The following is a 17,344-nucleotide window of genomic DNA, read 5'->3' on the forward strand; positions in this document are numbered from 1 at the left end:
TGCACTTCACGGCTGACATCCGCGGGGACTTGATCCTCGACGGATTCGAGTCACAGCCGAGCATGCCGTACTGTCACGATGGGCATGATTTAGCTCTGCAGCCGGATAGTACCCTGGAGGCCGCACTCGAACCCGCTCCAATCTTCGACTCGGGGCCGGTTGCGTAGACCAAGGATGGATGGCTAGACACCACCTCAGGGGCTGCAACCTCTATGGCGATAGAGCCGAACACCTATCTTGTCCCCCATGAAGCTCGTGACTCCGAGGTGCCGGACTCCTCGCCGGACTCCGAACCCCCCGCGCCCTCCCCGATCAAATCCGATTGGGCGCCGATCATGGAATTCACCGCAGCGGACATCTTTCAACACACACCTTTTAGCGACATCTTGAGTTTGCTAAAGTATCTCTCGTTATCAGGAGAGCCCTGGCCGGACTGCGGTCAAGAAGGTTGGGATGCGGACGACAAAGAAATTCAAAGCCCACCCACCACCCACTTGGTAGCCGCTATCGACGATCTAATCGACATGCTAGACTACGACTTCGAAGACATCGATGGTATGGACGACGATGCCGGAGACGACCAAGAACCAGCGCCTAACGGGCACGGGAAAGCCACCCCAGCTCACAACATATACATGGTGGACACACCAAAAGGAAGCGACAATGAGGAAAAATGGGACGTGGCGAAGGACAACTCCCCCAACAAACAAACAAAGCAACAACGCAAGTGCCACCCGAAGACCGGCATCGACAAAAACGGCACCCATATGGACCCAGCCCTAGAGCAGGGCGAAGCAGTGGACGACGCACACGTCAACAAGCAGCCAGCCGGACATGAACTGGACAAGCAACCCATCCCCGGCGATGATCATCTCACATCACCAGAGCATATGAATCTTCATAAAAGGCTCGTCGCCACGGCAAGAAGTTTGAAGAAGCAAAAGCGAAAGCTCAAAACAACGGAGGACGCACTCAGAATGAGATGGAGCAAAGTACTCAACACCGCAGATAAATATGGCACTAGTCACCAGACAAAGAGCTACCCGAAGCGCAAGTTGTTGCCCGAATTTGACGAGGAGGCCTTAGAGCCCCCGCAATCAAAAAAGAAAGAAGCCGCCTGGCCGGATAGACGACCAGATGACAGGCCAAGAGCAACAAGGGGCGCCGCACTCAAGCCGGCACACGATCAGCATAAAGATCCTCGGAAAAAGGATAACCCGGCCAGGTCTATTTATGGGCCAAAAAAGAAGACCCCAGGAAGTAACACAACCAACCGAGCATTTGAAGACAACGGCACACCCAAATACAGGGGCGCCGTACACCCACTATGTTTTACCGACGAGGTACTGGATCATGGTTTTCCAGCGGGATTCAAACCCGTAAACATAGAGGCATACGACGGAACAACAGACCCCGGAGTCTGGATTGAGGATTATATCCTACACATACATATGGCAAGAGGAGACGATCTCCATGCCATAAAATACCTACCCCTCAAGCTCAAAGGGCCGGCTCGACATTGGCTTAAAAGCCTCCCAGAAAATACGATTGGAAGTTGGGAAGAGCTTGAGGATGTGTTTCGAGCAAATTTTCAAGGGACTTATGTCCGGCCTCCGGATGCAGACGATTTAAGTCACATAACTCAACAGCCCAGAGAATCAGCACGCAAATTCTAGAATAGGTTCCTCACTAAAAAGAACCAAATAGTCGATTGTCCGGACGCTGAAGCCTTAGCAGCCTTTAAACACAACGTCCGAGACGAATGGCTCGCCAGACACCTCGGCCAGGAAAAACCAAGAACAATGGCCGCACTAACAAGCCTCATGACACGCTTTTGCGCAGGGGAAGACAGCTGGCTGACTAGATGCAGCACCAATGACCCGAGTACATCCGAAATCAGGGATGGAAATGGGAAATCACGACGCAGAAAAGATCAGCGCCGGAATAAGGAAAATGGCCCAAATAGTACGGCGGTCAACGCCGGATTCAAAAGCTCTCGGCAGAACAACAAAACACTGCCCCTCAAGGACAACAGTGACGAGCTATCCAACCTAAACAAGATTCTGGACAGACTGTGCCAAATACATGGTACCTACGGGAAGCCTGCAAACCATACCCACAGAGATTGTTGGGTCTTCAAGCAGTCCGGCCAACTTAACACCGAACACAAGGGGCTCGACACACCAGGTGAAAGTGACTAAACCCAAAAGCAGCGCTCCGAAAACCAAAAGACTTTCCCACTAGAAGTCAAAACAGTGAACTCACTTCACGTGATAACATGCAGCGCGGCACCTGCTATACCAGGACACCGTCCGTAGACTGGGGATAGAACCCACCAAAATTCGCTATAGCAGCACTTCCTTCAAAGGAGTGACGCCAGGCCTTTTAAGCCAATTTTACAGGCTCTGTACCACTAGAGGTCGTGTTCGGTTCATCCGACAACCTCCGTCGCGAAAAGCTCACTCTCCATCGCCCCATTTAACAGTAGCCCTTAAGCGCTACTGGGGCGCGAAGCTTTCGCCTGCTTTAATGCAATACAACATTACGCGTCTCTTACGCTTAGAAATTCCCGGTCCACGTGGCATAATCTCACAACTCTGAGTGTCCCTCGACCACAGAGAATGTGCGACTGCTTTGACAGCCACACATTAATCAGACCTTGTAGGTCAAAGTCCCTGAAAAACAGGTCATTTAGACCTCGGACATGGTTACACAAGTCCGGCGTAAGCTAACAAGGGGCTTCCCAGCCGCATACCCCTTTTTTTAGGGGGCCGCGCGCATAAATGATGAAAGCCAATAAAGCTCAACTTTCTTCATCTTCCAAATTATACTTTATTTTAATACAATTTTTGCTTTCTTAGAAACTAAGTCCTTCTCTTTTACAGATGAAGCACGTGCTACACCCGTCCAGGATACAGCACAACGGAGACACAGGCGCAGACGTGCAGTAGGGACCCGTTGCAAGGATTCTTTTCAGATTAAGACCCTGCGTAAACCTTTCTTACTGTCTCTTGTTGATACACATCCCCCGGTTTCCTACCAGAGCCGAGGAGGAGGCTGGCATTTTGGCATCGGCCGCGTCAGAAGTTCCCGCCTGCACCTGGACACTAGGGGCTTAGGGCTTTGTTCGGCCCAATATCATAAGGACCGAACACCTCAGGGAGTGTTCGGCGTCTCGAGTTAGGCCTTCTATGCATCAGCTCCGAATCATGTCTTTGGTCAAATGTTGGGTTTACCCGGCTCTTGTGTTTTGCTGCCTTACGTTCCGTATCATCGGCTAACGCGGCACCAGGAGAACTACTGCGATTGTGCCCCGGTTCGGCCGGGAGAGCACCTCAGTAGAGAAAGCCGAAAACTGACTGTCATGATATAGCGAGAGACTGGTCAACCACTCGATCGACCATTGGAATGTTTAGAATTCCTCCGCTTTGACGAAGGACCGCTTCCCGGTCAGGCACATACGCGCCCTGAGTTCGGAGAAGCGCGGTGCCATCAGGGGCTATATAGTAGCCCCACATTCGAGCTCCTATGGCTAAGTGAAAGTGATAAAGCATTATAGTCCGATTGCCTAGTTTGCTATGCTATCACCTCCTTAAAAGGACCAAGACATTGGATTAAGTGTGAAGAAGCGATTTTTTTTTGCAAACACCCCCGCACCATGTGCATGGGGGCTGAAGCCAAAGACTGCCATCTTTCAGATTATACATATATATATACGGCCACACAGGAGATAGTTCAATACTTGAACACACAAGTATAAAAAGTCATTGCATTATAAACATGATCTTAGAAATCATACATGTCATTCAAACATAACATCTTTCGAGCACTGCGACTCTATTATACGAGCGCCCTGCAGGACTTCCTCAAAGTAATGCTCGGTGGGGAATCGGCTTTTGTCCGAACCCCGGGATGCAATAGCGGTGGCATCCATCTCCGCCCAGTATGTTTTACCATGGGCGAGAGCCATCCATGCACCTTCTACGCATGCCGACCGCTTCATCGCCTTAATATGCGGCACTGCCCCAAGGAATTGCTGCAACAAGCCAAAATAACTCTTCAGCTTGGGCCTTTTCGGCCACAGATGAGTGACCACATCCATCATGGCCAGTCCGGACAATCTATTCAGCTCAGCCCACTCAACCAACCGATCACTCAACGGAAGTGGACGCTCCGGACTATGGAATTGAGACCAGAAAAGCTCTTCCATTTCATGATCCTCCTGGCTTCGAAAGTGCATGACTGCGTCAGCCGCACTCGCCGCCAAGTCCAGATAAGGATCCTCCGCACCGTACAATCGGCCCAGCTGAGCATACTTCGGATCCGTGAACTTCCTACGCAGCATAAAGGGCTTTCCAGCCACAATGTCTCTGACCTGACGTAGTTCCTCCTTCATAGCCCGCATCGCACTACGGGCATCCTTGGCTTCGGCATCGTCCCTCTTCAGGTCCTCTTGCTCCGCTCGGCGTTCTCCTTCAAGAACCTCCAGGCGGTCGGTAGCAACTTTTAATTTCATGGCCATTCCGGCCATCTCCTCCCTTCCTCGGCAGTGAGCAGCCTTCTCGGCTTCTAGCTCTTCCGCTGCCTTCAAGGCAGCCGCCTCGCTTTTTCTGGCTTGCTCCTTGGCCCGAGCAAGTTCTGCTCGAAGGTCTTCCACAGCAGCAGCACCATCTGCATCAAGCATACAACTTGTAAGGAATGGGAATCAGCTCCCTTACTAAGCGACCGCGACGCAATCACATACATTGTGACTCATCAAGTCGTTTATTGACCAGCGAGATGTCCGCATCTGCAGCGTCGAGTTGCTTCTTCAGCTCGGCGAATCCATCCGTCCAGCTGGCCACCGAACGTTCCGCCACCTGCGTAGGGAAGGCGACAGTTAATAACTGAGATTAGGATCCTAGGCACGTTGCCGTTTTTGACAGCATACCAAGTCTCAGGGGCTACTATACAGGGCGCACTTCATGTGCAAAACTGTCAACAGGTATGTCATTTTTTGCGTACCTCAAATCCCGTCAGTAAACTTCCGACGGCCTCGTACAACCCGCTTTCGGCAGACGAGATCCTCTCAATCACATTACCCATTAATGTGCGGTGATCTTCTGAGATGGACGCCCTCTTAAGCACATCCTGCAGCTCCACCGGCCGTACTCCAATGGGTGCCGAACTCTCCGGCCCCGCCGGACTCGGGGAGACCCTCCGCGATGACACCTCAGGGTCGTCCGCCCCGTGCGATGGGGTGGCAGATGGAGGCGTTTCGCTTTCCATCAACTCCGGACGAAGGTCTCCCGAAGATGAGCTGTGCTGAGATGGGCTGGGATCCGAACTACAAGGTAAAAACTTCGTTACCTTTATACATTAAGCAGGGGTGTCTGATAATATTAAAATCCCCCTTTTCACTTACGGCTCGTTAGAGGGTTGATTCCTCCGAGGAGACAGTACGGCCGGGGCACTTTCTGGCGCAGGACCTTCCGGTACAGATTTCTTTCCCCGCTTTGAGGCCTTGCCTCCGGGTCTTCGGAAGCATTCCTCTTCTCCCCCGGAAGGAGGGACTCTCGGTTCCTCCCTTACTAAACGCCTCCTTGACAGAGGTGACAGTTTCCCCGTGCCCCCCTTCGCCCTCATTCGAAGGTGCAACCTCCAACATTTTGATTAACACGGGATCCTGCGTGGTCTCAGGGAGGGGGGCCGGACACCGTATCAATTGTGCTTGCGCTATCCACTCTGTCCAGGGATAGCTGGTTAAAAGGCAAGCTCACGATAAATAAATGGATGGTGTGTCCGGACACAGGGCTGCTTACTTGAGTATCCGGGCGATTGCAGCTTAGGCCAGCGTCCTCGGTCAATTCTGGATGCGTCTCTTGCGATCCGAAGAACAGTTTATACATCTCCATGGGAGTCAAACCCATGAAGTGTTGAAGAGCTCGCGGCCCCTCCGGATTAAATTCCCACGGACAGAGGGGGCGACGTTTGCAGGGCAGTAGGCGCCGGATCAACATAACCTGCACCACTGCGACCAGATTGATCTCCCTTTCTTGGAGAACTCGAATCCGGTCCTGCAACAGGGGGACATCTTTGGGCGGCCCCCAGTCACGCTCCTTGTTGACCCATGACGTCAGCTGCTGTGGAGGGCCCGAGCGAATGACGGGCAGCGGCTTCTGCCTGCTGCCCCGGGGAGCGGTGATATAAAACCACTCCTGTTGCCACAAGCCGAGCTCCTCTTGGAAAGAGCCCTTGGGCCATGGAGCTTCGGCCCTCTTGCTTATAACCGCCCCGCCGCACTCTGCCTGACGCCCCTCAATCATCTTCGGCTCCACGTTGAAGGTTTTGAGCCATAAGCCGAAGTGAGGGGTAGTGCTGAGGAAGGTTTCACAGACGACAATGAATGATGAGATATGGAGGATGGACTCCGGAGCCAGGTCGTGGAATTCCAGCCCATAGTAAAACATGAGCCCCCTCATGAAGGGATCCGTCGGGAAGCCTAAACCCCGGTGGAAGTGAGACATGAACACGACGATCTCGCCAGGCTCGGGAGTTGGGATAACTTGCTCTCGGGCAGGTAGCCTATGCGAAATCTCGTAGGTTAAGTACCTGGCATCTGTCAGCTTTAGCACGTCCTCCTCCGTGACGGAGGAGGACATCCACCGGCCTCGTAGATCAGGATCGGACATTGTCGAGGATCGAAGGTACCTGAATTCGGAGCCCTGGGTGTTGGAACTCAGGGAAAGGGGCAGATTCGATAGAGGATTAAATAAAAAGAACGGGCCTTGGTCTCATTATAAAGAGGAAGAATACCAAGGGTCGTCCCCGTGACCGTTTGGAACCCGCCTTCGATGGAGGGGGCGTGGCGACGGGCGCGGTTGGGTTACCCACGTCCGTATTGATGGGAATCCCGGAATAAGGGGAACACTATCTCTGCTTCGACAAGACGTGCCAAGGAAACCGCCTCGCTAGACGCGCTGAGGTGGAACAATAAAAACAATTCGAGTAAAGGCTTGGAAGTGGTGTGACGTCACGCCGCAGAATACGTCAGCAGATTGATCTGGTGTAATATTATTCTCTCTACGGTGGTATGTGGAATTTATTTTTGCAGAGCCGGACACTCTCCTGGTGTTCACGATCTTCTATAAATTATTCGGAGGAGGAACCCGCCTTGCAATGCCGAAGACAACATGCGCGCCGGACTCGTCGTCATTGAAGCCTGGTTCAGGGGCTACTGAGGGAGTCCCGGACTAGGGGGGTGTCCGGATAGCCGAACTACCATCATCGGTCGGACTCCAAGACTATGAAGATACAAGATTGAAGACTTCGTCCCGTGTCCGGATGGGACTTTCCTTGGCGTGGAAGGCAAGCTTGGCGATACGGATATGTAGATCTCCTACCATTGTAACCGACTCTGTGTAACCCTAGCCCTCTCCGGTGTCTATATAAACCGGATGGCTTTAGTCCATAGGACGAACAACAATCATACCATAGGCTAGCTTCTAGGGTTTAGCCTCCTTGATCTCGTGGTAGATCTACTCTTGTAACCCACATCATCAATATTAATCAAGCAGGACGTAGGGTTTTACCTCCATCAAGAGGGCCCGAACCTAGGTAAAAACATCGTGTCCCTTGTCTCCTGTTACCATCCGCCTAGACGCACAGTTCAGGACCCCCTACCCGAGATCCGCCGGTTTTGACACCGATAGTGGGTCCCAAAGAAGAAGAACTGGAGTGTTCTTGAGGGTGACTCCACCAACATACTTCACTCATATTATTTTTTCAAGGACTTGTGCAATCAACTTTCATATCTTGCACTAGTTTATCGAGTCACAACCCTCTTGTTGGTAAGACAAGGGACAAGGTAACCTAATGCTTTCATGGACATCATCATTTGTGTTATTCACTCTATGTCTATGGATATCCTTGTATGCTCCTTGTGGGACTAACCCGTGTAGGTATTGAAAGTGCAACATTCCAAATAATTGCTCCAAATGATCTACATCAACTTTGAGCATCCACATCTTCACTATCTACATGAAGTCATCATCAACAAAACCCGAGGTTGGTTCATCCCTCTTAGGGGGGACATCACATCTAGGTGGAGCTTTGCTCTACAAATTGAGCTAAAGAAACTCTAATGGTGTGAACACATTAATGCTTTATGTAAAAGTGGCAACCCCACTTGTGCTTAAACGATGAGTATGACCTACGATCAAATGTTCTCATTTGACTCCTAAGTCAATATACTCATATCAAATGTTCTCATTTGACTCCTAAGTCAATATACTCATATATAGATGACTTAGTCATCGCCAATTGCTTGATAGATGCTAGAATTGTTTGTGCATGCTTTGACACATGTTTCATTTGCTATCTTATTGTTTGAGCATGTTGGTTGCAGATTTTCTCCATTCGAGGACATCCATTTGTTGTTTAGATTGTCTTGGTTTTTCTTGACCAAATGGATGGACAATAATGCATAAGAACTTTCTCTAGATATCTATGCTCTTCTTGTATCAAACTCTATTCATGCTATATCACAAAAATTGAACAAGTCTTTTTCATACCCTCCGAGTGAGGAGCACTCGGAGCCACCGATCCGTCAAGGGCTGCCTTCCAAAACCTTCTATTGCATTTCGGTCAGACCAATTCACTCAAACTCAGTCACACCGAAAGCATTAGACTGATCTAGGTTTTCATCTCGGTGTTACGGATTAGACCGACTCGGTCCCACAGAGTTGCTGTAACTGCACATAGTTTTGCATCTCGGTGCCATCTATTTGTTCCACTCGGTGCCACCGACAGCACATGGGTATATATTCCAGCGGACCCGTATGGTTGAAAAAATCTTCAAACATCACGCGCCCACGCTCCATTGCTGTTGCCCCCTTGGTCTACGGATCGTTGCCTTCGTCTCCTATGCGTCTCTGCCGCAGGACTCCGCCACCGTCACTGAATTCAACTCTATTGTTGCCACCATAGAGGATCGTCACCAAGTTAGAGTAGGATTCGATCTCCTCGTGCTATCCCTTTCCGATTCAATGCACAAGGACAATGCCTAGTATCTTGCCACGACTGAAATACTTCTATCCGCCAGAAAGTTACATTAGAATAGATTTGAAGAAAAACTTTAGGGTTAGGTTTTCGTCGAACTCATCTTGGACCGACCGAAATGAAATTTTCGGTCCCACCGATTGGCTTGGGCCATTGCACAAAGTACAACTCGGCGCCACCGAAACGTACTGATCGGTGAGACCGAAAGTAAAATCTCAGTGAAACCCTAGCACCTCGGAGCCACCGAACCACAACTCGGTATGACCGATATTGTGCGTTTAGGTTCTGAGAGTGCTTCGGTGTCACCCAGATGATCAAATCGGTAGCTTCGAAATGCCTTCTGTGGAAAACTAAAACTAATGTTTGTACTCAATTTTTTTGAAAAACTATCAGCTTCTTGTGATACTCATCTACTTTGCCCATATCCATCTATTCACAGGCTCAGCTTTGCAAGATGTCAGATGCCAGTGATAGCCAGAGCACAATATCAATCTTAGTGAGGGTACGAGCCCTAGTTACAGCTATGATGATGGTAGGAGAAGCACTCCTAGTAACCTGCCAAAGGCTGCCAACAGAACAAGGAAGAAGAGAACCTCAGAGAGTGAGGATGAGGACTTTGTTACAGAAGAAGAGGTCACTTCCAAGAAGGAAGCAGTTCTTAGGAAGGTATATGGCTCTGCAGCCACCACCAAGCCTGGTCTTAAGAAGAAAGCTCCTGCTAAAAGAGTTCCAATGTCAAAACCTAGGAAAACTACGGTTCCACAAGAAACAATGACATTCACTCTTGAGCAATCAGATGATGAAGAAGTTGTTGCTGGTAAGAAAAAGAAGAGGGCTAGGAAGACCACTGCCACAGTGCTTGGCAAGCCTTCCATGAGGGAGGATGAAGAAGAAGATGGGGAGGAGGAGGAGGAGGAGGAGGAACCAGTTGCACCTCCCTCCAAAACTCAGAAGCTCATGACTGATGCCATGAAGTCAGCTGCTGCTCCCTCCAAGCCCAAACCAAAACCCAAAGCTGTTGCACCCAAGAGGTCAACTAGAAACATCCCAGTTGTTGAGAAGAACACGATCCCAGTGCCAAAAGTTCAGGATGATGATGAGCCACTAGTGCTCAGAAAATTGAAGCCCAAGATTCCAGATCATGATGATGCTCATCTAGTTGCTGAGAACATGATGCTCAGGAAGGAAAAAGGTCTGAGGGAATGGAGGAAAGTGGATCCATATTCAGTGAGGAGGAGGACAGCTTGTGAATATCGTTTCCACACTAGGGAACAACAAGACTTCTATGAGACTGTGCTCCTTGATAAGAAGCCCATTGTCAGTGACATGAAGTGGGTGGGATGGAAGTACATCGGTGCAAATGAAGACTACTTCCCCCACGTTCATGAGAGCTTCAGACTTGCTGGAGTAGATGCATTTGTTGGTCAGAAACTTACAAAATGGAATGATGAGATGGTCATGCAGTTTTACTCCACATCTATCCAGATGGGAGGATCACATGGATGACTGAGGGTCAAAGGTACCAGTCGTCGATCTCTGAGTGGGCTGCTCTTCTGAATGCCCCTAATGAAGATGAAGACGATGTTGATGTCTGTGGGAAGCCCAGGATGGATCACAACTCAATGTCTAACATGTATAACACCATTCCTGATGATGATTTGGAAACCCACAAGATTGGGTCAGTCAAGCATTTGCTAGCAGGGTTGGCCACCACAAACACCATTCTGAGATTCACTCTTCTGCCCAAGTCTGGAGATGAGAGGATGATCTGTAGCCACTCCGCACTTGTTTGACTCCCCACCTCAGAAATTCCAAGTTATGAGCTTAATTGTTGAAACAGTCAAGAGGACTGTTACTGACCAGAAAAGGTCTTGTGGATATGCCCCTCACATTCAGATGCTTATCAACTCCAAGGGTGGTACAGATACATATCTACTTGATCCTGAGTACCTTCCTCTTCAGCTAGAGTTCAAGGACAATGTAGTGGTGATGGATCCTTCACACCCTACTTCAGTTGAGGCTCAAGAGAAGGCTCAGGCAGCAGTAGCAGCAAGGGCAGAAAAGGAAGCCAATGCACCAAATGCCCCAGTAGCAAATATCAAGTCCAAGCAAGACCAAATGACATATCTACTGGAAGCAACACTGAGGATTGAGCAAAGTCTGGTCAACTTAGCCAAGAACCAGGAGAGACTAGAGCGGATTGTGGAGGACAAGATGTACAATTTAAATGTCAAGGTCACAGAGATACAGTCTATTCTGGAGAAGATGAGAGATGATGCTGAGGATGGAGATGACATACCAACAACTAACAGATTTTAGACTGTGTCAAGGGCACCCAGGTCTTCAGTTGTGCGAGTTGCAGACACGAGACCTACTCTTTCTGCACCTGCCGCCACTACTATTGTGCCACCTCTAGTATCTACACCACCAGCTCAGCAGACTTCAGTAGAAGCATTCGCCGAGGCAGTTATCTCAACGCCATCTACACACAGTAGAGCAACGAGCCAGAAGACCCCTTCGGGAGCTCCAGAGGATCGTGCCTAGAGAGACGTATAGCACTATACTTTTTCGAGATTTTTGGTAACTTGTTGCCAAAGAGGGAGAAAATGTATAGATCATAGGCTTCGGGAGAGAGTGTCTCGTTCTTTTGCTTGTTGGTTTTTATTGCCCGTTGCTACAATGTTCGTTTGTTTCGTGCTACTTGGTTGTTTTATGCTCATGAGATACTATATTTGGTTGTGTGGTTGATCATACTATGCCTAATGTGTGATTTATGCTTATCTCTATGATTATTTGTGTATGATCATTCACTTGTGTATTTGGTGATGCGTGCATGTTATTTCACTCATATCATTTTGTGCGCTCCACTAAGATGTATGTGACATGGAAGAGTGACCCATGATGCTAATCGATTGTGTATTTGCATTCAAACGCAAATCTTAAATAATGCACAAATTTAGGGGGAGCTCTTGCTTATCACATACTTCTCAAAGCGACAATTTATTTCATTCATTTTATCATTTGTCGAAACTTTGATCTATATGTTGTCATCAATTACCAAAAAGAGGGAGACTGAAAGTGCAACTAATCCCGGGGTGGTTTTGGTAATTCATAACAACATATAACTCATTGAACTAATATACATTCAAAATAAATATTTCAGGATGTTCAATGATTGGCATGGCATGGACTAGAGATGTTGACCCCTCAAAATGATAGGGACAAAGATTGGCAAAAGCTCAACACTCTTCATTTCTATTTAAGTGATCCAAGATCACATTGAGTCCATATGAAAGGCAATACCATTAAAAGGGGATGAAGTGTTGCTTAATGGTCTACTTGCTCAAGTACTTAGTGATATTACTCCAAAACCCTCAGCCACTTTCTCCATCCAAGTATGTCCAAAACATAAATCCAAACTCGGCCCCACCGATTCTTCCTACCTGGAGCCATCGAGTTTACTTGACATAGCCACTACCAGAAACCCTAACGATTTGGTCACACCGATACAGATATCGGTCTCACCGAGATGGCCTTGCCAGTGCTCTGTGATCTATTGCATTCGCTTCAGTCTCACCGAGTTCATGTAATCGGTCTCACCGGGTTGGCTTGATAGATTCTCTCTTGCTTATTGCTTCACTTCGATCCCACTGAGTTGATGCAATCGGTGCCACCGTGATGATGTTTTTCCTAAGCCCTAGCACATCGGTCCCACCGAGATTCCTTACGTTCATATTTTTGAACAGATCGGTCCCACCGAGTTTTCTGATCGGTGCCACCGAGATGGGTCAAAAGTGTGTAACGGTTGGATTTTGTGTGGAGGCTATATATACCCCTCCACCCCCTTCTCCATTAGTGAGAGAGCCATCAGAACGTGCCTACACTTCCACCATCCATTTTCTAAGAGAGAGCCACCTACTGATGTATTGAGATCAAGAGATTCCATTTCAACCTTTTGAACCTTGATTTCTAGTCTTCCCCAAGTTGCTTTCCACTCAAATCCCTCTTCCACCATAGCCAAATCTGTGAGAGAGAGTTGAGTGTTGGGGAGACTATCATTTGAAGCACAATAGCAAGGAGTTCGTCATCTAAACACCATCTATTACCTTTTGGAGAGTGGTGTCTCCTAGATTGGTTAGGTGTCGCTTGGGAGCCTCCGTTGTGATGTGGATTTGAACCAAGAAGTTTGTAAGGACAAGGAAATCGCCTACTTCGTGAAGATCTACTTGAGTGAGGCAAGTCCTTCATGGGTGATGGCCATTGTGAGATAGACAAGGTTGCTTCTTCGTGGATCCTTCATGGGTGGAGCCCTCCATGGACTCACGCAGCCGTTACCCATCGTCGGTTGAAGTCTCCATCAACATGGACGTATGATAGCACCACCTATCGGAACCACGCCAAAAATCTCCGTGTCTCCATTGCGTTTGCCTTCTCCAAACCCTTCCCTTTACCTTCATATGCAATGTTTTACTTTCCGCTACTATACTCTTAGAATTGCATGTGTAGGTTGATTGCTTGACTTGTGCTAATTGCTAAAATCTGCCAACAACTAAAATTGGGAAAAGGATAGATTTTTATTTGGTCAAGTAGTCTAATCACCACCCCCTCTAGACATACTTTCGATCCTACAACGGTCTTCACGATCCGGCAGCGCTTCACCATCCAGAGTTAATCGTCGCCGGAGAATTAGAGGGAGGAAATTAGAACCACAATGGGCTTCTAATTATGAGGATTATAGAATCTAGTTCAAGCTCTAATTGATCAACTAGGATCATCTAGAACTAGAGGAGGCTCCAAAGCTTGTGTCTCTAAAGACAAAAATCCTCTAGTATATATATGTTGGACGAGAGGGGAGGGGCGCACAAGGGGGGAAGGTTTCCCTTCCCCCTTCGCCGGCCAAGGAGGGAGAAACCCCCTCCAATTCGGCCTCCGGCCCTTCCTTCCCCAAGTGGAAGGGGGGAGCCTCCTTATTGGGCCCAAGTGGCCCAAGTAGCTTTCCGCTACTTGGCATTTTTAGGCCCATTGATATTTAAATATAAAGTCTCCTAATCATATTTAGATCCTTTTAATATTAATTTAACATTACCGAAACTATTTCTGCCTATATATAATTTATCGGTAATACCCGGTATTGCCCGATAAACTCTAAAACCCTTTCGGTGACCCCGAAACGCTTTCGATTCATCTCGAAAATATTTCGAATATTAGTCGGATAGTTTCACAAATATATTCTTGTTACTCCTGTCCTACTAATACTCAGCAGATCGTGATTACCTTAACCTTGTTACCCTGTAGGTTTGATAAAACATACACATGAACAAAACCCCTTTGTTCCATATCGATCCCTATGAGTACACGAATGACATTCAAGTGAACCAATAGTTATCATGTGCTATTACCTTTGCTTCGCGATACTTTACAAAATCTGAGGTGAGATATATCGGTATCCTCTTGAGTCATACACATGCTCACTATACCGGTATCCACGGTTTTGTTCTTCTTTCTCGTAGACATGTTCTAGCATCCACGTGACATAGTCACCTGTGTCTGGCTAGACGATGATGGGTACCGTCACAAGAGAGGGCCCTAAGAATATCTCTCCATCGTCGGAGGAGCAAATTCCACTCTCGGACTATCTAATCCCTTGTCAAACTTTCCAATGAACATGTAAGTTGTCGTTATGATCATCGTGTTACAGATGACATTTGAGTAACCCCAAAGTTCATCGTGTGGTAAGAAGGGACTACGATACTCTCATGGTCTAAGGAACTAAATCACATGTTAACACTCCATGTTATAACAATTGACTTCTGATGATATAATCAGTATAGCAAACAAGTTTGGGTTGATTCAGTATGATCCTTCTTCTAACATCATACTCTCAATATTGTTTTAGGACTATCGTTACACTTAACAATATCCTAAGATCCAGAAAACATGAGCACCAACAACATTTGAACCAGTCTTAGAGGCAAGATTAGGAACCTTATTTTACCATTTATCATTTCACACGTGCATATGAGTTTTCCACTGAATCGCATATTTCAAGATCATAGCAGTTATAGCATAGGCTATGAACTCTTAATTATGAACATGAAAAAATACAATATTATTGCCTCTACGGCATATTTCCAACAAGACAGGCATGAATTCGGCTTTTTCTAGGAAAAGTCTATGCCTTCGCAAACAACCCCTGACGAATGTAATTTTACTACTCTTGACATGCCGACTGATTTGTTCGCATTGTCATAGTCAGTTTTCGGCTTCACCCACCTAAGGTACTTAACTGTTCAACCAGAAATAACAATCACAGAGGTGCTCCCGGTATGCCCTTAGCCAAACAAGCGGAAACGTAGGGAGTAAATATAGGAGCCAGACAACCCAGCTATTGTCCAAAGACACAAGTGGACATCAATGCATATAATGGCGTAAAGTCCAAGGAAGTCGTCGGTATCTCCACGGAGTACTTCGACGCGTCGTATTGGGTTGTCTATGCAGCCCCCGGGAACGGCATGTGGTTCCACTATGTGATGATCGATGAGGTGTGCGGCCCGAGGAGTTATCCTGATTGCTATCATGACTGGGATGGACGTCCCGTCCGAGTTTTTGGCGTGTGCATGGCAGCTGTCCAGACGCCCGTAAAGCTCCCTGCTTTGCCTTTGGTTTGCGGGAAAACGGACGTCCGGACCGGTCCACGGATCGATGAGGTACCGTGTTGGATGTCAAAATGCGTTCGGACCACTCGATCCAGACGGATGCGCGTGATTCGAGGATCGGCATTGGAGATGCCCTAAGACGAATACATTTTTTAGATTATTTTTAACACGAGGATCAGCATTGGAGATGCCCTAAGACGGAAAACATTTTTGAGATTATTTTTAACACGGCACCAACATAGGCGCTCATATATACGAACATACATTCATCCTATGCGCACGAACATACGCGCTGCCCCTATGAGCACCTTTGAGAGATAAAGCCGACACGTCATCTTGAGATTGACGAAGTCATCGCACGCCTCTCCATAGTCGACAGAAATGTCTCCTCTCTCCCACTGAACAAACATCACCGGAAGTCTGAAAAAAATTCAGAAAAAATGCAAGCACAAGTAGACCCTGATGGTGGGCTGATTCCACCACAAACAACATATTTCAGATTGATGAGACGATCGAGTTGCCAGGAGCCCAGGACACGGGTGGCTCCTGAAATGACAATCTACATATGATTTTCTGTTTTCAGGATACAGATTGAGCGCTAAAAGAAGGAGAAAAAAGAGGGATAGCGCTCATCGTTTTCATCAAAGAGAAGTGCTATCACCACACGGTGGACCGGGAAACAGCATCGCTAGGGCAGCGGCAGAATGTGCGCGTACTTGATCACCTTGGAGACGGTCTCCAGGACTTGCATGGGAGTCACGTTGCCAACCACGGTCACCGTCTTCATCCCCAGCTCTATTCTGATGGACACAACTCCTGCACAACAAGAGGCAACTCATACTCTCATAGTATGTACACTTGTAGTAGTACACTTGATCGCCTACCGTGGAGCTTGGAGATCTGCTTCTCGACCTTCCTCGCACAGCCATGGCAGTGCATCGACACCTTCAGGGCCACGGTCTGCGCCATGCCATGCCAATGCAAGGGAAACATTAGGTGCCACAAGTTACGGCCACGTCTTGAGGTAAATTTCCGCTTGCATTTCCGGAATCAAGCGCTAGCTTACCTTGGGCTCCACATGCGCACCTGCCTCGGGTTGCTCGTCAACATGGAGACCCGTCACGGGCACCACCCGGTTCTGATCCCGGTGGCTCCTCAGCAGCCCGTTCCTCTCGTTGTTGTCTTCGTCTTCCTCCAGACGGGGACTGGCAGAGGAACGTGGCAGCCAACGCAGAGCTTTGTTCAAACCCATCGTTGAAGCCATGTCTACTGGGATATGAATGTCACTCACATATAGAGGTACTGCAGGCGCGTCATGTGCTAATCTACATGCATCAGGCAACCAATATTATCAGGGATACTTAGATCAACCACCAACCTAGAAGAAAAGATCCTCAGCAAGTCGCTGGTAGATCCATCCGTCCAACTAAACGGTTAGGCGAGCAGTTGAATGATTTGGTTGTGACTAAGACAAACTGCCGTCAATTTAGTAATGTGATAATATCGAACCGAAGTACTCCCTCCGTCCGGAAATACTCCGTCCGAAAATACTTGTCATCAGAATGAATAAAGAAAATACTTGTCATCAGAATGAATAAAAGGAGATGTATCTAGATGTATTTTAGTTCTAGATACATCCTTTTTGTCCA

The 17,344-nt window shown here is 48.0% G+C and overlaps 1 protein-coding gene across 1 annotated transcript; it reads right to left on the bottom strand.

The window, feature by feature from the left end:
• Positions 1-16,148: 16,148 nt before the first annotated feature.
• On the bottom strand, positions 16,149-17,326 carry LOC123070049 (protein SODIUM POTASSIUM ROOT DEFECTIVE 3). The gene is made up of 3 exons (XM_044493062.1): positions 16,762-17,326; positions 16,580-16,655; positions 16,149-16,511 (listed from the first exon to the last, which is right to left on the bottom strand). The coding sequence occupies exons 1-3, from the start codon at positions 16,957-16,959 to the stop codon at positions 16,384-16,386; spliced, it is 402 nt and encodes a 133-aa protein (XP_044348997.1). The 5' UTR covers positions 16,960-17,326; the 3' UTR covers positions 16,149-16,383.
• Positions 17,327-17,344: the final 18 nt, after the last annotated feature.

This window comes from Triticum aestivum, chromosome 3B (assembly GCF_018294505.1).
Source record: "Triticum aestivum cultivar Chinese Spring chromosome 3B, IWGSC CS RefSeq v2.1, whole genome shotgun sequence".
NCBI lineage: Eukaryota > Viridiplantae > Streptophyta > Magnoliopsida > Poales > Poaceae > Triticum > Triticum aestivum.